General features: G+C 54.5%; 1 protein-coding gene and 1 pseudogene across 2 annotated transcripts; one reads left to right on the top strand and one right to left on the bottom strand.

Moving 5' to 3' along the window:
• Window positions 1-1,538: 1,538 nt before the first annotated feature.
• LOC132241969 (1-acylglycerol-3-phosphate O-acyltransferase PNPLA3-like) lies at window positions 1,539-9,854 on the bottom strand (annotated as a pseudogene).
• Window positions 9,855-19,662: 9,808 nt separating this feature from the next.
• LOC132241551 (secretoglobin family 1D member 2-like) lies at window positions 19,663-22,900 on the top strand. Of its 2 annotated transcripts, none has more exons than XM_059710438.1 (3): window positions 19,663-19,816; window positions 21,404-21,591; window positions 22,763-22,900. In XM_059710438.1, the coding sequence occupies exons 1-3, from the start codon at window positions 19,762-19,764 to the stop codon at window positions 22,790-22,792; spliced, it is 273 nt and encodes a 90-aa protein (XP_059566421.1). In that variant the 5' UTR covers window positions 19,663-19,761; the 3' UTR covers window positions 22,793-22,900. The 2 variants fall into 2 exon arrangements, with proteins under 2 accessions (XP_059566421.1, XP_059566420.1); XM_059710437.1 differs by having other exon boundaries at window positions 19,682-19,873.
• Window positions 22,901-23,969: the final 1,069 nt, after the last annotated feature.

Here is a 23,969-nt window from a genome sequence, read left to right as displayed (position 1 = left end):
CAACATATATGCCAACAACCCACAGATGAGTATATACATTAACATGTATAAACTCATGTCCACAAAAAAACAGAAAAAAAGGAATGCATCCCAAATGTAAACTCCACTGAGCAGGACTGTATCTTTACCTCCTTAAATGTCTCTCTATTTTTATATTTCAGCAACGTGTATGAACTATTTCCTTTCCTACTCAAGAGAAAATACAAATTCTTTAATGAAGGAGGAGCAAGCTGCGTGCAGTGGTGTCCGAGGGAGTCGGAAGAGCAGGGTGTCCCACTGGAACGAAAGGTCCGTGAAGTCCCAGTCCTGAGGCCAGGACCCCGACCCTCCGTCGCCCACCGCCCAGCCGTCACCAGCTGTCAGGCGTTCCTGTCTTTGGGAACTCAGCTCAGGTCACTTCCTACATAGACCTTCTCTTTCGCTCCCGCACCTGGATGGCTACTCACTTTCTTGACCTTTTCCCTCTGGTGCCCAGTTTAGCTGTGTTTGCATTTTTTTTTGTTTTATCCTTTTGGAGTGTAAGGTTCTAGATGTTGCAGTAGGAATTGCATCTTACATGGCTTGCATCCCTTGTAGCATCTTAAACAAAGCAAGTATTCATTCACTCATTCGTTCATTCATTCATTCAAGTGAAATTGGCCAACGGGCTGCTATGTGCCTGGTGCTGCTGTAGGTGCTAGGGGTACAGAATGAAAGTCTCTCTTTTTATTGAGCTCTTTTGGTGTTAGAATTGCTGCTTCTTTGATTAATGTATTGATAAAAAAAAAAAAAAGTCTAAATTTGGCCTTTCTGTTTCACTAGCCAGTGTTATGTGAACTTGTTGGTCAACACTCACAGTAGGAAAACTATGTTTTCTGTGTAGTATCCTCAAGCACGTGTGAAACAAAGGTTATGTGAAACACTATCTGTGTGCGTGTTACTCCTCACGTGAGGCTATTCTTTCCACTGATTTTCGGAGTGTGGCAGGGAGGGGGAGAGACTGGAAAACTGAGAACTATCAATGCACCGGGGATCCCGCAACAGAGGTATGTGCCCTTAACTGGAATGGAACCCTGGACCCTTCACTCTAACCACTGAGCAAAAGTGGCCAGGCACCAAAGTTAGGCCACTTTTGATTCAGGAAAGCTCGAGGGATTAACATGGCAATTAAAGGAGAAGCCTGGTTTTCCCAGATTCAAGATGCCTGAAGCTTGGAGTGGAGACACCACCCGCTCCACGAGCCCGACTGCCCTTGACCACGTGTGAGTCCAGCAGAGGAAGCCTGACCACGGCCTCCACAGACTCCACAGCTGTGGACACTAAAGGACCCCACGCCTGGGCCTCCACGCAGGGCAGGCTGCGTGGGAACAGGCGGCTCATTCGTTGGGGCGGGAGGGACCAGGAGCTGGATTTTGAAGGACGGGTTGGACTTTAGAAGATGGACGGAAGGACATGCTGGCTTAACTCACTAACAAGAAAGGAGACACCCATGTCCATCTGAAGAAAGTGAGTAACGCACATGCCCAGGATTCCAGCGCAGACGAAGCCGCCCACAAGGCTCACCTCTGGGCCACCGCGAGTGCGGACTCCACGGGCAGCGTACAGGTCAGCATCACATAACACATGACCTTCACCGGTAGGAAGCTGCAGATCTTGCTCCAGCAGCCACCTCGGGGTCTAAGTGCCTCACTCAGGCCTGAAAGATACCACTGGGGGGAGGGGCGTTCCCCCCAGTGTAACCTCACCCAGGTGCTGCCTGCAATTCCAGTGAAACACACAAATCCTGCTGCCAAAAAATCAGAAGCTGGGCCCATGCCATGGAGCAGGGAGTGCAGCCAGAACAGCCCTGGGACAGCCACAGGCCCGGGAACAACTCTGTCCCACTGGCAGCTCCCCCTGGAGGAGACACCGACCCCCAACCCCACCCGCCTTACGGGCTTTCCCAACACCCCCTCTTCTGCCTGGAGCCTTGGCTTCTGTTTCCCCTTCGTTGTGGCCTCAGGACCCTCAAATCGTAGCAACCTGGGCACCAGCGTCGTGTTTATCTTTGAATTTCTCCCAGTGCCTGAATGCATCTGGTGTGCACTCCTGGTCCATCTGGTGTCTGACGACATGATCAAATGCACTACCATCCTTCAATGACAAGTTCAGAGCTGTGGGTTCGGGGAAGGGGAGGCAGACAGGCTCCTCCAGAAAGAAGGCTTGGAGACGGGGCCCAGGCAGGAATGGTGTTCTGGAAGAATGGTGGTCTGGGTGTGCCCGGGCCCAGGAACTGGGCGCATGCCTGCATAACTCCCAACGGGCTCACCGGGAGTGTGGCTTTCTCTGGCCATGCACACGGGGAAGGGAGGCTGAGCAAGGCGCCCGGGTGGGGAGATGGTGCCAGGAGGTGGGGCCTCCTCTCCTCCCCGTGGCAGCATCACCTCCTCCCCAACCCGGAGAGGAGCCCTCTGAGCCTCAGCGACAGAGAGCAGCACCCTGCCGTCCGGCCAGAGGCGTCTCACCCACAATGAGCTTGAGCGACAGGGTCTCCAGGATGCTCTCGTCCCAGGGCCGGAGGCTGACACGCAGGTGGGCCAGCAGCTCGGCCACCTCGGGCCTCCCCTGCCAGGCAGCCGCCCCCGGGGAAGCCTCGGTGCTCGGGGTCTCCCAGGAGAACGGAAGGAACTTGGGCGCTTCCCTGGGCACACTCGGGCTCGGATGGTGCCTGTCACAGATGCCTACACTGGGCACGGAGACAGGGGGCATGACTCACACACCCACCCAGGAGGCCAGCAGCCACCGGACACTGCAGGCCTGGGATCAGCTCAGTAGCAGGCGGGACGGACGAGGGCCACGGGTTTCACAGGGAGGAGGTGGCACGGGGTCTGAAGCCACAGCGAAAGGAGCCGAACTCCTGGCTCCGTCTCACACTCACTGTGGGCCACACAGCCACTGGGGCCTGGGAGGGAAAGGTGCCTGCAGCTAATGTGCACTGACTGTGGCACCGCTGGTGGAGCCCATGTCCCCGGCCCTGATAGGAACGCCCCAGCCAGGCCTGGCAGCAGCCCTGCAACTGCTGCTATTATCAGCGTCTCCCCGTTTCAGCTGAGGAATGGGAAGCACAGAGAGGTTAAGAGACTCATCCATGGCCACACAGCCCGTCTGGGGCAGAGTGGGATTTGAACCCAGGCCTGACATCAGTCATGGTCCTCTTCCACCACACAACCCTGAAAGCAGTATTAGGCACAGGAGTGTGTGTGTGTGTGTGTGTGTGTGTGTGTGAGGCGGGGGTGCTGCCCCAGGAGTTGGGGCGCAGTAGCCAACACCACAGGGGCTCCCAGCTCCCTCGGAATTGGCGCACAGGGTGGAGGCGGTCTGGGTGGGTGGGGGGAGGGACTGTAGTTTTAGAGGCTCCGGTTTGCCCTGGCTCACCTGTTGCCTCCATCCTCAGGTTACAAAGACCAGGGGCTGCCCCTGGACACCCCTCAGTGCTCCTAGATTACCCTCCCCTTTATGCTTCTCTCTCGATCTTTCCCGGGGCCTCCCTTAGGCACGCTGCTCACCCTCTGGGACACCACCTGCCCTAGGTGCAGATCTGTTACCAGAGGACATCACCTGCCCCCCATCGCCCACAACTCCCCTGCAGGACCCCAGGGACCAGCTGCCTGAGGACCTCCTCACATATTTGAACCCCAACCCGGCACCGTGCATGCAAATGCTGGGCCACGTGCCAGCCTTTACAATGACCAAGAATCACCTGGACGTACTTGCATCCCAACTCCCCTCAATACAGAGGCGGGAAGAGGTCCAGGGAGGGGGGTGGCCTCCCCAAAGCCTCTGAGTGCTTCCCTGGGCCCAGACCATTGAGCCATTGAAAGCCCTTGTGAACTAACAGGGGACACTGTGCCGGGGGAGCACCCTGGAGCAGGGACATCCCGGGTTCCAATCCCAGCTCTGCCCTCAGTGGGTGGAGTGTGGTCCCTGGCTCGCCTCTCCAAGCCTCCATTTCCCCACCTGTAAAATGGGGCAGAGAGTTCCTATGTAGCGGAGCTCATTGGAGCGCTGAGCCCGACAGATGGTGAAGGGGGGGGGGCACCACGCGATGTCACATCACCTGGCGCTCACCAAGCCTGCTAACCAACAGCTGAGGAAAAGGGCACATCTGGCCCGGCCAGTGTTGCTCAGTGGTAAGCACCAACCCATGAACCAGGAGAGCGCGGTTCTATTCCCTTTCAGGACACGTGCCCAAATTGCGGGCTCAATGCTCAGCAGGGGGCATACAGGAGGCAGCCGATCAATGATTCTCTCTCATCATTGATTTTTCTGTCTCTCTCTCCCTCTCCCTTCCTCTCTCTGAAATCAAGAAAACCATATTTAAAAAAGAAAAGAAAAGTGCTCATCTGCCCCCCAGCCCACACATACCGTTTTCTTCCAAGAACCTGACCGCGTCTAAATACCCTCGTAGGAATAACTCTGCAAGCACCTGTAAGCGAAGCAAGCGAGTGAACTACCGGGCCGGGTCACTAAGCCTCACTCACTTAAACCGAAGGCCCCTTCAAACTCTGAGCTGCCTCCACAGGCCTCTGTGTGTGCGAATGTTTGGGGCTGTTTTGACAGTGGTTGATTTCTACTTCCCTAACACTGTGATCTGAGAAGACGCTTGTAGAGACTTGTTTTGTGCCCTAACATGTGGTCTGTCTTTGAGAATGACCCGTGTGCACTTGAGAAGAATGTGTATCCTGCAGCTTTGGGGTGAAATGTTCCATAAATCTCAATTAAATCCATCTGATCCAGTGTGTCTTTGGAGTCACTGGTTCCTTCTTAATTTTCTGTCTGGATGATCTATCCAGTGAAGTCAGCAGGGTGTTAAAGTCCCCTACTGTAACTGTATTGCTGTCGATCTCTCCCTTAAAGTTCTTTAGAAGTTTTTTTTAAAAAAATATATTTAAGTTCTCCTATATTGGGTGCATATATGTTTACCAGAGTTATATCCTCTTGTTGGATTGATCCCTTAGTATTATGTCGTGACCTTTGTTGTCTCTTCTGATGGCTTACATTTTGAAGTCCATTTTGTCAGATATGAGTATTGCCACCCCAGCATTTTTTTGTTTGTTTACATTTGCATGGAACATTTTTCCCATTCCTTCACTCTCCTCTTATGTGAGTCTTTTGTTCTGGGGTGGGTCCCTTGTAGACAGCATGTAGTTGGGTTATCTTTTATATCCATTCAGCTACCCTCTATCTTTTGATTGGAGCATTTAATACATTTCCGGTTATTTTTGATAGGTACTTATTTATTGGCACTTTAATCCTGTATGCCTAGGTTTCTCTATTTCTTCTCATTACAGCAGTCCCTTTAGCATTTTTTGCAATGCTGGCTTGGTAGTGATAAACTGTCTTAGGCTTTTTTTTTTTTTGGTCTGGGAAGCTGTTTATTTCACCATCTATTCTGAATGATAGCCTTGCTGGATATAGTAATCTTGGTTTCAGATTCATGCTTTTCTTTACCATGAATACTTCTGCCATTCCCTTCTGGCCTGTACAGTTTTTGATGAGGAATCAGTTGACAGCCTTATGGGAGCTACTTTGTGGGTAACAAATTGCTTTTCTCTTGCTGCCTTTAAGATTCTTTCTCGCCGAACCGGTTTGGCTCAGTGGATAGAGCCTCTGCCTGCGGACTGGAGGGTCCCAGGTTTGATTCCGGTCAAGGGCATATGCCTTGTTTGCAGGCATGTCCCCACTGGGGGGCGTGCAGGAGGCAGCTGATCGATCTCTCTCACCAATGTTTCTAACTCTCTGTCCCTCTCCCTTCTTCTCTGTGGAAAATCAATAAAATATATTTTTTTAAAAAAAGATTCTTTCTCTTTAATTTTTGGCATTTTAATTATGATGTGTCCAGGCCAGGGCTTTTTTGGGTTCTTGCTTGGGACTATCCGTGCCTCCTGAACTTGTGCGACTTTTTCCTTCACCAGGTTAGGGAAGTTTTCTGCCATTATTTCTTCAAAAACGTTTTCAATCCCTTTCTCACTTTCTTCCCCTTCTGGTACAACCATTATGCGAACATTGTTACGTTTCACATTGTCCCACAGCTCCCTTAAACTGTCCTCTAATTTTAAATTTTTTTTCTTTTTGGTTCTCTGATTGAGTGATTTTTTTCTACCATCATCTAATATACTGCTATCATCCTAAGCTTCCCCTAATCTGCTGTGTATTCCTTCCAATGTGTTCTTTATTAGTGCTATGTCAATCTTTATTTCCGACTGTTCTTTTTTCATATTTACTATATCTTTTCTCATGCTGTTGAACGTTTTTACCATCATTATTCTGAACTCTATATCAAATGAATTTTTTATCTCCATTTCATTTATCTCTGCTATTGGAGAATTCTCTTGTTCTTTCATTGGGGGTTGTTTTTTTCATCTCTCCATTTTGGGTGCCTGCTTGGGTTTGTGACCGTGTATTAGGTAGATCTGCTACGCTTTGGGCAGCACAGTTTAAATGTCCCCAGATGATTCTCAAAATCAGAGTGGGGCACCTATTCACTGAGGGGTCTGCTTTGGTTTGTCTGTGTAGTGAACCACACTCGTGGGTCCCCAGGAGCATAGAGCTGAACAAACAGCCCCACTCACCTTGACATCTGGGGGGAACACCATTTGCCTTATCAGCTGGACGTTCTCTAAGCAGAAGCGGAGACTGAGCCTGTACACGTCCATATACAGGAAGTTCGTGCACTTGACCTTAGGACAGATGTCATGCTCCCAAGGAACGGGGACTCAGTGATCGTCGCCTTGTCATCAAAGCAGGGTGCGCTGTTAGTAAACCCTCCATCCATGTATGGCTTGTGAGGGAGAGAGAAAACACATTCTGTCAGAGGCTCTGGGCAGGGGATTCTCAGAACCACAGCTGACCCAGGGGAGGACCAGGTTTGGGGAGTCTCTTTCAACACGTTCGGCTGGGCAGGCAGGTTTGGTACAAGCTGGACAGTCTGCACCTGTCAAACCAATGCTAGGAGCCCTGCCCCATTGTGACATCCTCAATTGTCCGCAGACAGGACAGATGTCCCGGATGGGGATCAATCAGCTCCAGTGGATAGTGGCTGCCCAGGAAGGAGCTGCCCCTGATGCTGCACAGCCCAGCACACGGCCCAGAGCCCGCAGAGCACACACTCCACTCGGACTCTGCCGGGCAGGGCTTGCCATCAGCCGCATGTGTCTACAGAGAGTATTTGTTGATGGAACTGAACCATAGCTCTGTCGGCAGCTCTGCCACAAGCCACGGGCTGGAAGGACAGTCAGACCCAGAGAGGACTGAATCGCTCCACCCTGAGAGTGAAGCTCTACTTAAGGGAGTGGCTGAGTCTTAAGTGTCATATTCTTTAACTAGGCCACGGGGCACCTGTCCTCGGTGCTCAGGTGAAGATGACATGAACCAGCTCACCTTCCAGAAAGCCAGATAGTGGGTTCTTGGTGAGGCTGGTTGGGCTGGGGGTGGGTGGGGTGGAGATGCGGCAGCTATGGAATCACTGTCTCAAGGCTGAGCCACAGAAGGCCCTGTGTTCGGATGCCTGCGCCCAGCATTGTGCAGGCAGCAGCTGTGCAAACACAGTATAAAAGCAGACTTACCACGCCTCTGAAGGTCGGGGGGATTAAGCCACAGAGGTAAGGGATGAAGGAGGAACAGACCAAGGCCTGTGAAGACAAAAGGGAGTGAAACCACAGGCAAAGCAGTAGGCCCTTCCTTCCCCTGGGCCTCCCTGAGCCTTCTCTCTGTGAGCGAGAGGAGCAGCTGGTCTGAATGTGCTCTTTGCACACAGTAGGCACTTTATTTAATGGGTTGAATGAACGATGAACCAACCTACACAAGTGTATTTCAACCCCAAGTATATGTCCCTGCTGCCCACGAGAGTCCCAATGGCCATCGCAGACCGGACCTGGAGCTGTGGACGCGATGACTGACTGGGAAGGACTGGATCAGACTCAAGCTGCTTGACCCGCTGGCCCTGGACCCCGGCCCGGGATTCCGAGGCAGCAGCTTGGAGGAGGGGCCTCAAGTCTCACAGGCTCCCAGGTGATGCCCACGCGGGTCCAGGGACCACACTGGAGTAGCCCCGGCTGGAGAGCATTAAGCAGCACACAACACTGACTCACAGAAGGAACGCCTGTGGGAGGAACAGGTGCTGGCTGAATAGAAACTTCCAGAAACAAGGTTCAATGACAGATGGTTCTGGCTGCTGAGATGCAGCTGGCTCTATGGGCCAGGCCGCTCTGCTCTGCAGACGTGTGTGAAGTGAAGTGTCTATTGATCCCCCATGAAGGCATCGGGCAAGTGCACTGTCTTGTGACCTTGCAAACAACCTCCTCTGGGCTGGGTCCCTAGGACAGAGGCTCTGCCTCTCGCTGCTTCCCTCAAGCTGTTCTCCTGCAGGAACACGCATCCCGTGCAGGAGGGACCCCGAGGGACAGGGCCCTGAGGAGGTGGACAAAGCCACGCCTGCAAGGATGAGGAGCCATCCTTTAACACAGAACCTGTGCTGGGTGCCCAGGGTTTCCCAGGCTGTGGCCCAGACCACGGGGGGCACAGCGTGTACGTCACAGGGTGCGGGCAGCAGACAGCGTCCCGGCTGGCCAGGTGCTTGTCCGTGTAAGAAACGGGGCAGGTGGCCTGCGCCAGCCTCTCCGTGTGACTCCCAGAATGAAACCGCCCCTCACTGCCAGCACCAGACAGGCCCACCGCTTACGTCCACAATGTCGCCTTTGGACTGAAACTCGGACACCAGGATGTTTTCCCAGTCGGACATGCTGGTCAGCGAGATGCACATTTTGCCTGAGATGAGCTGGTGGACGTTGTCCGGGAGGTGTCTGTGGAGGGCTTCTCGGAGGGACCTGACTACGGTGATGGACGGATGGAGGATGCTCGTGGTCCGGCTTCTGGCGAACTCGACAGTCTGTGAGGACCTGCAGGGTGTGGTCTGTGGGGGAGACAAGCCCACAGGGGGAGGGATGTGCCACCTGAGAGAGGGGCGACTGTGGCAGGACCAGAAACCGGGCGGAGGGAGCTGTGTTCTCATGTGGCTACAGAGCCCTTACAATGGGGATCGTCCAAACTGAGATGTAGTTAGAGGATCTCAAAACTTAATGCAAATAGAATGTAAAATATCTCAACTCACCCTTATACTGACTAAATGGGAGCAGGGTACTGTTTGGAGAGAGAGGAGAGCAGGCATGAGAGGGGAACCCAGCCCTGTCCTCTAAAAGGTTTGCCAACGACCCAGACACCAGGTGGTTGTCTTGTCTGAGCGGCTTGGAACTCAATTGTGAACTTCCCTTGGGCACCTGAAGAGACGGAGAGGATGATGCTCCAGCCAACGGAGCCACAGGGGCCAGGCCCAGCGCAGCTGCTCCATGAGGAAATGTGGGACTGAAAAGCGTGGCTGCACCTGCTGCAGAGGAAGCAGGTCTGTTCTAAGACACGGCCAAGAGCAAACGCCAAAGGGTGTAGAGTCCACGGATCTTCAAGGAGCCGCCGGTACAAGATGGCTAATCAGGTGTCAGGGCTGCTCTCCCTACACTTCTAACTCATCACACGTGTGACTGTAAACCCGCTCAGTGGACACCGCCACTGTTACCGCTGCCTTCGAAGTGGCTTTTCTCGCCTCCCGCTGTTTGGTTTCTCAACACCCTGCGCCTCGTCTTCCTGGGACCGGGAGGGGCCCGAAGGGGAAGGTGCCGAGTGGCGCCCCGTCTCTGTCGCTGCCCTTTGCCTAGAATCTTGACCCTCAAGTCCATGCGGCCTTGGGGCGCACCAACCCCGTCAGGCAGCTCACTTCCCATTTCCTGTAGATGCTCTGCCTGTTCTTGGGGGACGTGTGGGTCTCACACAAGCTGTACGGTCATGGGCAGAAGTGGGAGTTTGTGGGGTTTCTTTATCGGGTGCGGGATGGCTCATAACTTTGGCATTTGCTCATGGATTATTAATTCAACTATTTATGATCCCATTAGTCTCACTTATGTCCTTTGTGGGTTCTAATTTCCCAGATGTCGGACCTCTCACATGGATCGCGGGGTGAGGAGTCAGGTCCCCAGGGGGACAGGCACCCAGCAGGGAGCAGCCTGAGTTTCCTTAGACTGAGCGCAACTGTGAGTCCTCCCCACCAGGGGGCACCGTTTCATGCAGAACCTGGGCTCTCCCTGAACACGTGCAGTCTACCGCCCGCCACTAGGCGGCGCCCGTAGGCTTCCTCTCTGGATGCAATGGCCAGAGTGACTCCAAATGGCAGTTTCACTTGGATTTGGACTCCTTCCAAACGATGGGCCAAGCTCTTCTCTCCTTTATTTTTAATTCTCACCCGAGGATATTATTTCATTGATTTTTTTTAATTAAATCTTTATTGTTCAGATTATTACATTTGTTCCTCTTTTTTCCCCCCCCATAACTCCCCTCCTCCCAGTTCCCGCCCCACCCTCCGCCCTCACTCCCCACCCACTGTCCTCATCCATAGGTGCACGATTTTTGTCCAGTCTCTTCCCACATCTCCCACACCCCTTTCCCCCCCAAGAATAGTCAGTCCATTCCCTTTCTATGTCCCTGATTCTATTATAATCAACAGTTCATTCTGTTCATCCGATTATTTATTCACTTGATTCTTAGATTCACTTGTTGATAGATGCATATTTGTTGTTCATAATTTGTATCTTTACCTTTTTCTTCTTCTTCCTCTTCTTAAAGGATACCTTTCAGCATTTCATATAATCCTGGTTTGGTGGTGATGAACTCCTTTAGCTTTTCCTTATCTGTGAAGCTCTTTATCTGACCTTCAATTCTGAATGATAGCTTTGCTGGATAAAGTAATCTTGGTTGTAGGTTCTTGGTATTCATCACTTTGAATATTTCTTGCCACTCCCTTCTGGCCTGCAAAGTTTCTGTTGAGAAATCAGCTGACAGTCCTATGGGTATTCCCTTGTAGGTAACTGAGTTTCTTTCTCTTGCTGTTTTTAAGATTCTCTCTTTATCTTTTGCTCTTGGCATTTTAATTATGATATGTCTTGGTGTGGTCCTCTTTGGATTCCTTTTGTTTGGGGTTCTCCGCGCTTCTTGGACCTGTAAGTCCATTTCTTTCACCAGGTGGGGGAAGTTTTCTGTCATTATTTCTTCAAATAGGTTTTCAATATCTTGCTCTCTCTCATCTTCTGGCACCCCTATAATTCTGATGTTGGTACGCTTGAAGCTGTCCCAGAGGCTCCTTACACTATCCTCGCATTTTTGGATTCTTTTTTCATTTTGCTTTTCCGGTTGGATGTTTTTTGCTTCCTCGCATTTCAAATCATTGACTTGATTCTTGCGCTCCTCTGGTCTGCTGTCGGGCGTCTGTATAATATTCGTTATTTCAGTCCGTGTATGCTTAATTTCTAGTTGGTTCCCCAATATAAGATCGAGGGTCTTATTAGTTTTCGTGTAGATCTCATTAAGTTTATCGGCAGCTTCTAAACAGTTCTTGAGAGACCTTAAAAGTGTGGTTCTGAACTCTATATCTTCCTTTGACAATTTTGTCCTGTTTCTTTGTCTCCGCATTTTGTTATGCTTCCTTGGTGCACCCCCTAGTGGTCTTTGTTCGCAGTCTTATAGTTAAATCTTGATTGTTGTAGCTAATTCCAGGGAGGGTTTGACCTCCAGGCCAAGTGGCTATGAGAATCAGCTGTGTCAGCAGTGAGAGAACTTCTGTCCTCTAGGGAGGTGCTAATCTAGCCTTTGCCTGAGGCTATCCGGCAAATGCCTCTGTGCAGGGCTTGGGCGGGGCGGGTCGCACAGGATCAACAGGGTGGGCCGGAGAGAGCAGTTATGGCGGCTCTCAGTCCTGTCCCCAGGGGCTCTGCCTGAGTCCCAGCACCCGATGCAAAGCTCAGAGAGAAAGCTGCACTCGCTCTGACCGAAGCCAGACAGTCCCGCTTCTCCCGTTTGAGTCTGGGTCCCTAAAGACTCGCCTGTATCTGGAGCTCAGAGTCTGCGACTCCCTCCCGATTGAAAACGCCAACCGTGCCCTCCGCCGCCAGCCCGCTCTGCGCACTCCGCACCTCAGAATTTGACTTCAGCACTGCGCCTCCTCTGAGTGTCCGTGTGCGTTTCTCTTTCCTCCTAGTTGTAGGACTTCCACTCAGCCAGCGTTCCTGTGGTTCTGGGTGATGTCCCTTCCGTTTTTTGGTTTCACTTTTGAAGTAGTTGTCCAAAGCAGCAAACTCCGGCGTTAACCTATGCCGCCATCTTGGTTCTCCTCTATTTCATTGATTTTTAGAGAGAGTAGAGGAGAGAGGGAAAGACAGACAGAAACATCCATGTGAGAGAAACACATACATTGGTTGTCTCCTGCATGAGCCCCAACCAGGGCCCGGGCCAGGGAGAAACCTGCAACCAAGGTGCATGAGCTTGACCAGAATTGAACCCAGGACCCTTCGGTCCCCAGGCTGATGCTCTATCCACTGAGCCAACCTGGCCAAGCCAGCTCTTCTCTTCTTGACAAAAGAGGCCTTTCCACAGCCCTGCCCAGCGGACTTAATGGCTGTCTCTTCCGGTGTCACACCCACAGAGCAGCAGACGAAAGCTGAGGCCACCAGGGGCCCCGGGAGCTTGAGATGCAAATGCCGCTGAGCCCGGGGAAGTGTGAGCGTGGAGGGCACAGGGCCTGGAGGGGCAGCAGGTGGCCAGCCTGGTGCTGTGGAAGGACAGGAGGAGGCCGTGGAGGAGGGGCTGGGAGGGAGGGAGGTGACTCAGAAGTGCCTTCTTGGAGAGGAAGGTCAGGGTCTGCATGGACGGCTCCTGTCAGGGGATCATCTGACCGAGACCCGGTGCGGGGTCTTGTACAGATGCGATCATTTAATTCCTGTTATTTTCTTGTAAAGACAGAATCGCCTCCAGGTGCTGACACTCAGACAAGTTAACGGCCTCTCTCCAGCTGACTCAGTCCACATGAGCCCCAGGTGGAAGGGGGATCCGCACCCCAAATCCTGATGTTGCTGAGCATTCCCCTGCCCATCCCTGCGGCCCCGGGAAGGCATCAGGGCCCCTCAGTGGTGGCTGCAGAGACAGGTTCCACACTGGACGCGGGGAACCGGGCTCGCGGTCCCTCTTAAGCGACACGCAAACATCTCCCTGCTACCAAGGCCCCTCCTCTCTGTCACTACCATCCAGTGTCGGAGACCAAGGCTGTCAGGACAGAAACAATGTCCAAAGGAGAGTTAGCGGGAGTGATGTTTCCTTAGAAACACCCCATAAACGCACTTCCATCGGCCGCCACAGGTCAAAGCCCCCGACCCCATGGGAATCCACATCACCTGGGCTGAGTCCACAGCACACACTGAACCTGGGGTTCACGCCTGCTCGACCTCCTTTGAAATCCCCCCACAAAACCCACCAAATATTAAACACTAAACCCCCAAGTGGTCTTCCAATCCACAACGTGATATTGAAGAACAAAGCCGTACAGTCCCCCGTGCGGTGGGAAAAGAGAGTGGCAACACCTGGTAGAAGTGTGTCCACGCGGATGGAGAGCAGGTGGGGCACCTGCTGAGACATCACCCTGGGTAGTGAGGGCGGAGAATGGGCTGGGGGAACTCCTGTAGAGCGAGCAGATTTCTGTGCAAAGGAGGAATGCAGCGGGGGTGGAGGGTCAGGAGGGGAGTAGAGGGGGCAGGGGTTGAGACCGCAACTCAGGAACCCTCTCCTCCCAGTTCATAGGTCCATGCTCAACAGCTGAGCCAGGCCGTCCGGGGGCCTTTGTTTCATTGCTGGCCTGTGGGAAGGACAGAGGACACTGAGCCCCACAGAGCGATTAAGTTCTGGCAAGAGACGGACGACCAGAGGAAGGAAACACGCTCTGAAGCTCAGGCCCCCCTCCTCTGGCCCATAGCCTGGGCCCCCCTCTGGAGCTCAGAGCGCAGAGCATGAAGCCAGAGCATCGCTGGGTGCAGGAGGCTGTGGCAGGCGCTCTGTGGGAGGGGGAGGCGTGTGCAGCAGCTCACACGTGTCCCCGGAGACTCGGGGCCTGGATCTCCGGGTTCAGGGCACAAGGGCAGGGGCAGAGGCAGCAGCGTGGCGCGTGGAGCTGGTCAGGTGAGGCACATGGCTGATCTGGGCGCCATCAGGGACCCTTCAGGTTTTGATGCTTCTTCTGAAAGTGAAATGCTGTTGATCAATGCGTCTCCTAATGCGCTGAAGGGGGCTGGTTTCCATGTTCTCTATCCATGGGGGGTATCATTTATTGGTCACACAGAGGCCATTGTAGTCATGGCTTCCATCCTCAGGGGCCTAAATGCAAACATGCCTGTCACATGATTTTGCGGATGTGAAAAGCATGAGCCATGTCACTCAATTCCATGCACGCTTAAGAGTATGGATCTACCAAGAGCCAGTGTACCCAGTAGTCAGAGTGGGACCATCCAATTATAACTCCGCAGATCCATATCTGACACACTCAGGGGGCAGACTCAGTGAGCATCAAAGCCCCACTGAAGCAAGTCTTGCCCCATAAGGGTGTCTTCAGCACAGAAGTTCTCCCACCGTCGACACAGCTGATTCTCACAGCCAATTGGCCTGAGGTCAAATCCTCCCAGTGTTACCTACAACAATCAAGGCTTAACTACAACAAGACTGTGCACAAAGCCCACAAGGGAGTGCACCAAGAGTGTCTACCTCAGGTAATTGGGGAGGCTGAGCCACTGGGCACTAGAGGACATCTAGCACAGGAAACCACTCTATCAACACAAGGAAGCATAAAAAATGCTGAGACAAAGAAACAGGACACAAATGACAGAAATGGAGGAAAGTAAACTACTGGATATAGAGTTCAAAACCACACTTTTAAGGTTTTTCCAGAACTTTCTAGAAACCGCCGATAAATGTAGTGAGATCCTCAAGAAATCTAGCGAGACCCTTGATGTTGTGATAAAGGACCAACTAGAAATTAAGCAAACACTGAGTGAAATAAAGAATATTATACAGACTCCCAACAGCAGACCAGAGGATCCCAAGAATCAAGTCAAAGATTTGAAATGCGAAGAAGCAAAAAACACCCAACCGGAAAAGCAAAATGAAAAAAGAATCCAAAAATACGAAGATAGTATAAGGAGCCTCTGGGACAGCTTTAAGCGTACCAATATCCGAATTATAGGGTTGCCAGAAGAAGAGAGAGAGCAAGATATTGAAAACCTATTTGAAGAAATAATGACAGAAAACTTCCCCCACCTGGTGAAAGAAATAGACTTATAAGTCCAGGAAGCGCAGAGCACCCCAAACAAAAGGAATCCAAAGAGGACCACACCAAGACACATCATCATTAAAATGCCAAGAGCAAAAGATAGAGAATCTTAAAAGCAGCAAGAGAAAGAAACTCAGTTACCTACAAGGGAATACCCATACGACTGTCAGCTGATTTCTCAACAGAAACTATGCAGGCCAGAAGGGAGTGGCAAGAAATATTCAAAGTGATGAATAGCAAGAACCTACAACAAAGATTACTCTACCCAGCAAAGCTATCATTTAGAATTGAAGGTCAGATAAAGAGCTTCACAGATAAGGAAAAGCTAAAGGAGTTCATCACTACCAAACCAGTATTATATGAAATGCTGAAAGGTATCCTTTAAGAAGAGGAAGAAGAAGAAAAAGGTAAAGATACAAATTATGAACAACAAATACACATCTATCAAGAAGTGAATCTAAAAATCAAGGGAATAAATAATCTGGTGAACAGAACGAACTGGTGATTATAATAGAATCAGGGACCTAGAAAGGGAATGGACTGACTGTACTTGCGGGGGGAAAGGAGTGTGGGGGATGCGGGAAGAGACTGGACAAAAATCGTGCACCTATGGATGAGGACAGTGGGTGGGGAGTGAGGGCGCAGGGTGGGGTGGGAACTGGGTGGAGGGGAGTTATGGGGGGAAAAAAAAGAGGAACAAATGTAATAATCTGAACAATAAAGATTTAATTTAAAAAAAAAAAGAGTATGGATCTAAAATGCCTTGGGATCTATCACTCAACATTATTTTAGTCTGGCCAGCAGTTGAGCATCGACTTATGAACCCCGAGGTCACGGTTTGATTCCCGGTCAGGGAACAGGCCCAGGTTGCAGGCTCAATACCCAGTGGGGGATGTGCAGGAGGCAGCCGATCAATGATTCTGTCTTATGGATGTTTCTATTTCTCTCTCCCTCTCCCTTCCCCTCTGAGATCAATAAAAGTATATTAAATCACTTTGAATGAGTTGTCAGCCTCGGCTAAGAGTCCTTCTTTAATTCCATTCAAAGCAAGGCCAGGGAGGCCACCGTCATAGAGTTCCACAGACGTCACTGACGCTGCTCGTGGCGCGACAGCTGTACCTGTGGAGTGAATGCCTGCAGGTCTGACATGACATGTGTGCCTCCTTCATGTAACACGGAACAGGATCAGTGTGACAGGGATGGGCCCATGGGGACTGTTGTCTCCGGAGGCTACGTAGAGGGCACAAGCCCACGGGGACATCACGACCCTGAAGTGATGTCTGAGGCGCCTCCATGACCAGGCACCTGGGGACCAGTTAGAACCTGAGCGCTGGAGGGGCCCTGGGATTCAAGGGACCCACGTGACCAGTGCCTCCTGCTGAGGATGGGAGTGCAGAGACCTGAGCGCCTCTCGGACATTATCCCTGTCCCCACCCGCCCCCTCCTGTTCCCTGACTCCTATACCCTGTGAAGGATTATAAAGTCACAATAAGCCTCGTTTAGATGTGAACATTAACCGGTCAATTAAGTGACTGAAAAGTAACCAGCTGGTGGTGACGGAGAGAAATCCCAATAAAACCAGAGCCAAATTCAGACGCCCATCAGCCCGGAGGGTAAACCAACACTCCCCCTGGCAGAGTCGGTGAGATCGCCTGATATTTGCCTTTGGGGATGAGGCGGTCTGTTCTGTTCGACTGTCAGTCAAATTTTCCATTTTGGTGCATAATTGTAATAGCTGACACTGGCTGCCAGGGACGGCGCCGCCCATTTGTCCTGGATGAACCCATTTGTCCTAACGCGCATCTGTGCTGTCCCCTTATTTCCAGACGAGGACACTGAGGCAGAGGGGTCAGCGCCTGCTGGGGACCCCACCAGCAGGAAGCTCCAGAGCTGAGCTTGAACCTGGGAGTCTGGCCCTGAAGATGGGCTCTTGCTCTCAACCCACTGAGGGCAACGTCCCACATTTGAAAGAGAGACCCAAACGGCCTCCAGGTTCTCAACAATGTGTGAAGCTGCCGCTTAGGGCTCTGATCTGGGGGGATGAACCTGCAGAATGATACCCGAAGAGTGGACTTCAAATGCTCCAATGTTCCCTCAGGGCAAGGTGTGTGCGTGGTGTTCTTAGATCCCTCGTCCCGTCGCTGAGGAAATGTTGGTGATTTCATGCTTCAGGGTTTGCCTGCTTCAAGTGTGTGGACGTCAGTGTGTTTTTGTTGCTGCTACAGTTCCTGTCGCCAAGGGGCCTCTGTTTCTGTTAGGTCCACGGTGACAGGTTTGCAGGAAGGATTGCTGTGCCTGGGCTGATCCTGAATTCGGCTACAGCATCAACTTTCATCCGTTCTCACTGCGTTTCTCAGTAGAGTCTCTTAGATTTCCCTGATGTTTGATTAATTGTCTACATACTAGTGTTCTGGTGCATGAAATTCGTGCACATTAAAAGGGAATTAATTAAAGGGAATATTTTAATATTGCTATTTGCTCGTTCTCTATAATAGAAGTTTCAGAGGTGAAAAAAATTAGTAAAATGTATATGAAAATCTCCCTCCTGTCAGAGTCTGGGGCAGGCTGTGGGACCCAGAGTCTAGTCTGAGCCCACCTGCGCCTGCCTGGAAATTTTGTGAGACCCAGACCCGGCCGGCCCCACCCTCCTCAAGTCCTGCAGGGTGGGTGGCTCAGCCTCAGGTCCCCCAGCCTGGCGCTGGTTGCGGGGTGCAGCCTCAGGTCTTCTGTCAAGCCCTGCCGGAGGAGGGGGCACAGCTTCAGGGCCGCCATCAAGCCCTGCTGGGCGGGGGGTAGGTTCGGGTACCTCATGGAGCACTGCCGGGTGCAGGGAGCCACCTCAGGTCCCCTGTGAAGTCCCGCTAGGAGGGGGGAGTGTGGCCTCAATACCCCGGCCTGGCCTCAAGTCCCTCGGCCCCAGCACAAAGGCGCGAGGGTGTGAGCGCATGACAACCATTTGCATATTACCTCTTTATTATAAAGAATTATGACCAACTTATTGATGGCTTTTTATATGCTTTCCCCCTGGTTGGAAGAGAATGTTTTCAACAAGTTCAGAGCCTCTGTGTTTGTTAGTCTTTACTTCAGAGCAGCTTTTAGTTCACAGAAAACTTGCCAGAAGGTATCAAGAGCCTGGCCAGGGCCTCTCAGTGGTTGAGCGTCACTCTGTGCGCCAATGAGTTGCCGGATCGATTCCTGGTCAGGTCCCATTCCAGCTGCCGCCTGAATGCCCGTGCAGCACGTACAGAAGGCGCCTGCTGGGTGCTTCTCATGGCCCTGGTGGGATTAAAACACAAAGAGAAAGCAGAGAGAGGGCCCACCTCCCCCTTCCTTCCGGACACACAGAGCCTCCCGCGGTCAGCACCAGGCCCTGTGCTGCCAGGACCCCGGGGTCTCAGGTGCTGGGCCGGGTGCGGTGAGAGGGCGTGTCGGTCACAGGGAACTGCCCAGCTGTCCTGCCGAGTGGCCGTGCTCCTCTGCATCCCCTCCCTCGGTGAGGACGCATTACTACCACCCCGCACCCCCGCCATCACGTGGCGTCAGGCAGTGAGCTTCTCTAAACAGAGAGAGAGGAGAAAGGACTGAGCAGGTGGAGGAATGAGGATGGCATCACTGAGAGGACGGGATTGAGTCAGAAACCCGGATGCAAGCAGCTGAGCCAGAGCGTCAGTGCCATGCACCTCCCTTCCGTCTGACAGGTCCCCCTGCCCGACACCTGTCAGAATCCTGTCTGTGCTGCGTGGTCTCAAGCCCGCTGCCGGTCACCTGCTTCCCACAGCCTGTCTCCGAGTCGGGCGGCCTCCCCGTGCCCATGGAGCAGCAGCCCACGGGCAGCAAAGGTGGGGACCAGCCCTGTGGGCGCTTCTCCTGTGGAGCCCGATGACCTGAGGGGCCACCTTGGACCGACAAGTGAAAGCGTCACCAGGACACATGGGCGTTGATGGATCTTAAATGGTGGGCATGGCTTTTCCACAGGCGCTCGAGCAGGAAGGTGGCAGTGGGAGGGTGGGTCTCCTCTTGGCACTGTTTTCTCCGAGGAGGCGGACACCACGAACTGACTCCCTCCACTGCCCTAAGCAGCCCTGGCACAGCGGGCACCATTTTACCCTGAGGGTGCGGCCCAGCCACCCTGAGAGCTCGTTCACTCGGAGTCACGCATCTCTCGCAGGGACATGTGCTGACCCTCTTCTAGTGCCAGGCCCTGGGCTGAGGGAAGAGCAAAGCGGACCCTGCCTGCACTGAAGAGGTTGAATCCCAGGGGCTCCCCTCCACCCACAGGGCGCACACTTGTGACATTCCTGCCTCGGGCGGGTCCAAGGGAGCCGTGCCCGGTGCCAGCAACTCCCGCTCTGACCAAGACCCCGGGCTGTGACGCTGATGGATGGCATCAGCCGACCGTGAGGAAGGGTGGCGGGAAGCCAGGCCTTGTGACCTGCCCGTCCCCTGTGGCAGGACCAGTGCGGCTCCCCGGGTACAAATAGCCCTGGGCTCCCAGGCTGCTCAGTCCAGCTCCTCAGCGCTCACGGTTTGCTCAGCTGAACGCTCAGCCAGGAACCATGAAGCTGGCCCTGTCTCTGCTGCTGGTCACGCTGGCCCTTTGCTGCTCTGACGGTGAGTGTCACGTCCACTCAGACACCATCAGCCGGGAAGGGCCCTTCTCCGGTCCAGGTGACTTACATGGGGAGGGGGGACGGTCAGAATCAAACCTTTCCCGCGCCCTGTGGACCAGCCCCCAAAGCCCAGCACTCGGGGTGTCCGATCCGGGCTCTGGAACTCCCACAGAAACCCCCGCAGGCCAGTATGGGCGGTCCCGTGGGAGGCCCCACTGCCTCCTGGTCTGTGACACAGAAGCAGCAGGACGGAGTCACCTTCTCGTGAGCCAGGGTCCTGCCCCTGCAGCGCTGTGGCCTGGAACACAGGCTGCATCTCCCCAGGCCTCTCCTCTCTGCATCCCAGCGCCCAGGAGAGAAGCTGGGGCGATGGCGGAGAGGAGGTGGTCCGAGGCCGCCCTGGTCTCACCGCCGCCTCCTCCAGGGTCTCTTAGGTGCCAGGTGAGCCCAAGACTCTTGGACTCCTAGGTTCAGACTCAGAGAATGTTCCAGCAGGAGAGGGCTCCATTCAAGAGGAGCAGTGCCGCCTGAGGTTCAGAGTGGCCAGTGTCCACGTGGCTCTGAGACCCAGAGGCGCTCAGGCGCCCCACAGGCCAGCCTCTCCCCCAGGGGCCCAGCCAGGACGTGCAGAGCCAGTGGGAGTGCTGGGGCTGCCACTGCCCTTTTCCCGGTGAAGGTGGCCAGTGGCCAGCAATGCTGGGCGGGTCCTCACACCCTCGGGGCTGAGCCAAGTCCTTTTGAGTCTCTTCCATCTGAACATCTGAACCTGGTCCTCTCTCCCCACGTGACCTCTGACCTGACCCTCCACCTCCCTGCAGAGCAGCTGTCTCCCAGGTGGGAGGGGCCTGGTGGGCACAGTCCCAGCTGCAGGAGCTGGCAGAAGACTGAGGGTGGGGATGGAGAATCCAGACCTGGAAGTGGTTCCTGCAGGTCTCAGCACAACCCACTGGGTGGAAAGTCAGCCCAGTGCCTGCGCCCCCTCCAGGGGGTTCTGTCCTCAGGGCGGAACCAAAGAGCCAGTGGTGGTCTGGCCTCAGCGTCAGGTGTGACACTCACAGACTTCCGTGGTGAAGCCTGAGCCCTCTCCCTCCCATGACATGATCCCAGTGTTAGACTGAGCCTCCAAGGGCATCCTCCATCCCTGAGGAGCGTTCCTCCCTCCTCTCCGCATTTACTGTCCCCCTCGGCCCTCTGCCAGGGCCTGACCCTACCCTTCCCTGGGAAGACTGAGGGCTAACGGCTCCCTCCCCCAGTAGCCAGGCAAAGGCAGGTGAGGCTCTATTGAGGGCAAAGCTGAGTCCTTGAAATCCAGGGACAGTGACTGGGGCACAGCAGGGGACCCTTGGGAAGGCCTGGGTGTACTTGGTAAAGGGGAGACTGACCAGGGTGGTCACTGTGCTCCATCCGGGCTCCGCTGCGTGCTCTGTGACCCAGCGCCAGTGAGGACTTGGGGGAGATGCATTGTCCTGGGCACAAGTATGGGAGGAGACCATAAGTCCCTGGGGTTCCTGTCTAGATCTGAGGTCAGGGAGCCGTGGGGAAAAGTGACTTTCCTACATCCAATGTGTTTCTTTTTCTTCTCCTCCAGCAAATGCCAAAGTCTGTCCAGCCCTTCACAACGAAGCGAGATCCTTCCTGTTGGACATCAAACCGCTCTTTTATTCCATCCTCAAGACGTTTCCGGCACCTGAACCCGCCTACCATTCCACGATGGCTGTGAAGTATTGCGTAGATCAGATGTCCTTTAGCGACAGACACAAAATTTACGACGTTGTGGTAACTCCATTCTCCTTCTGCATAGAGGCTGCTGCTCAGCTGCATGGCCAGGCGGGAGGAGGGTGCAGCTCTGGGGGGCACAGGTTGGGGGGCACCGGTCCCTCTGCTCACCTCTGAGAGAGGGGCCTGTGGCCAAGGGTAGATGGTGACCCGACACCCGCTGGGCCAGCCTCAGGCTGCACAGCCTCTGCAGGCCCCTCCCTGGGCTCCGGGTTCCCCACGTGTCCTGAGGGGGCACAGCCAGGGCCCAGGCGGTGATGGTGAAGGGCCAGACACTGCTGCCTCCCTGCCTGGGAGCCTTCTGGAGGGCGAGGTCCCTCACTGGGGGCAGGAGGCCCTGTCCCTGGGGAACGCCATGGGGTGGGGCTGTGCAGAGGGAGACAGGGGAGGGAGGGAGCTGGCCCCGCCCCTTGAGGAGGGAGGCAGGCGGGTCTCTGGCAGCTTTTGCACAGCCAGGTCCAGTCCCTGTCCCTTCGCCCACCCCTCTCCCTCCTCAGCCATCAGGCCAGAGGGCAGGGCCCCTCCCAGTCTGTCCTCTGCAGCCACAGGTGGAGCTGACAGCCTCCCTGTCTCTCTGAGGAAATCAGAAATTGGGGGGGAGGGGTTGTGTCTCAGCTCCTCCACCCCTGGACCAGGTAGGGCTTTCAGCACGTGTCCCCACGCGCAGGGCCTCAGTGTGGACATGTCAGTGCACCAGCAGGTTGCATGTCCCCGCCGGGGCTGCAGATCTCCGCAGGCAGCTCCTCCCATGGCCCCTCCCGCCTGGACCTGCCCCGCCCTCCTAACCTCCCCCACCCCCCCGCCCAACCCCCCCCCCCCCCCGGGCGTCCACTCTGGAGTGAATAGTTCCGTCCTGGGACCTGAGACTTAGAGAAAGCAAATCCCGGGCTCTCATCCCCCGTCCCCCTCCTGCTCCATCAGAAACCCGAGGCCCCTCCTGGGTCCCTCGGAGTTTGCATCCAACCGTGGTCATGGCTCTTCCCTGATGTGTCAGCTGCTGGGCCTGCACCGGGACCATTGAATCCCCACCTGCACCCTGTCCGCCCGCCGCCCCGCTGGCCTGTGCTGGTTGCAATGCTTCGTGTCTTGGTTGTGAGCACACGCTGTGCCCGTGGCATCTCCAGAGGCAGCGGGACTGACGGCCCTTTCTCTCTCTCTGTGTCTGTTTCAGGAGGCTATCGTGAAAAAGTGCAACCAATAGATTCAACATACCCCACCTACGAGGGCCCCTGCTTTCACTGATGCCCTGACCTTCCCTGGAAAATGTAGAGGTTTCAACGTCTTGCTTCAATAAATCACTTGCCCTGCACGTCTTGTTTGTCTTGTTTTATCCCAGTCTCTGGCCGTGGGTGGGGGCATCATGAGGGGCCTTGGGTGGTGACAACAGAGCATCACGCTGACCCGATGGGCAGTGACCTGGTGCCTGAGGGCACGGATCACAGAGGAACGTTGGCTAAGGGCCCGGCCCCCTTCTCTGCACAGGCCTCCCAGGCCCAGGCCCTGCATGAGCCACGCAGGCTCCCGCACCTCCATCCCCGAGGGGCCCGCTCAGCCAGCCGCACACCTGAGAGCTCAGACCCCTTTCCAGCGGCTGCTGCCAGGCCCGCCGCGCACTGGGTCAGGGCAGTCTGTCCCAGGGGCCAGGACAGGAGGCTGCGGTCCGTCACCCTCTGCCCAGACCCCAGGGTGCGGAGGCCCTGCTGGCGGCTTCCCGCGGGGAGGCGGACGCAGTCCCTGTCTGGCTGCATGGGCTCCGGGGCCCCTAAGGTGCCACTGCGCCTCCTTCCTGGGAAACCTCTGCTCCTCCTCCACATGTGGGCGGCAGAGAGCAGGCCCAGGGCACCCAGGGTGTCGCCCACACTCAGAATCCGGACCTTTATGGCAGCTGCCAAGTCCCCACAGAGAAGAAAGGGAAGTCCGGGGCTGAGGGCATGGAACGTTTGGGGCTCATGGCCCCACTGCCGCCCATCTGACTCCTGACACCTGGGGGCCACCCCGTTTCCCTGCACGGCCCCCCTCCCTCGCACAGCCTGTCCTTTCCATCTGCACAGCCATCGTCATCGTCCCCCCCTCGTCCCTCCGGGCTTGTGCCCAAGGCTCCTACCCGGTCCCCTGGGGTCGGAGCTGCCCTCCCTGCAATGCGCCTGCGCATCCACCCCACAGTGACCCCCACAGGAGGGGGACCGGCCCACCTTCTGCACCTGAGAGCCTAGGCCATGGTCCCCCATGTTTCCAGGAAGAGGACGTCTCATTAGTCCTCAGCGTCTCCCATGACGAAGGGCACATGATGCCCACATGACTGAGAGCATAGCCGATGGTGCCATGTTATCAGCGATGCCCCTCGCTGCCACAGTGAGTGTGTATGTGTCTCATCGGGA

The sequence above is a fragment of the Myotis daubentonii genome, chromosome 9, assembly GCF_963259705.1.
Source record: "Myotis daubentonii chromosome 9, mMyoDau2.1, whole genome shotgun sequence".
NCBI classification, from domain to species: domain Eukaryota; kingdom Metazoa; phylum Chordata; class Mammalia; order Chiroptera; family Vespertilionidae; genus Myotis; species Myotis daubentonii.
Note: the sequence above shows the minus strand (reverse complement) of the source record. Positions and strands in the feature narration are given on the sequence as shown.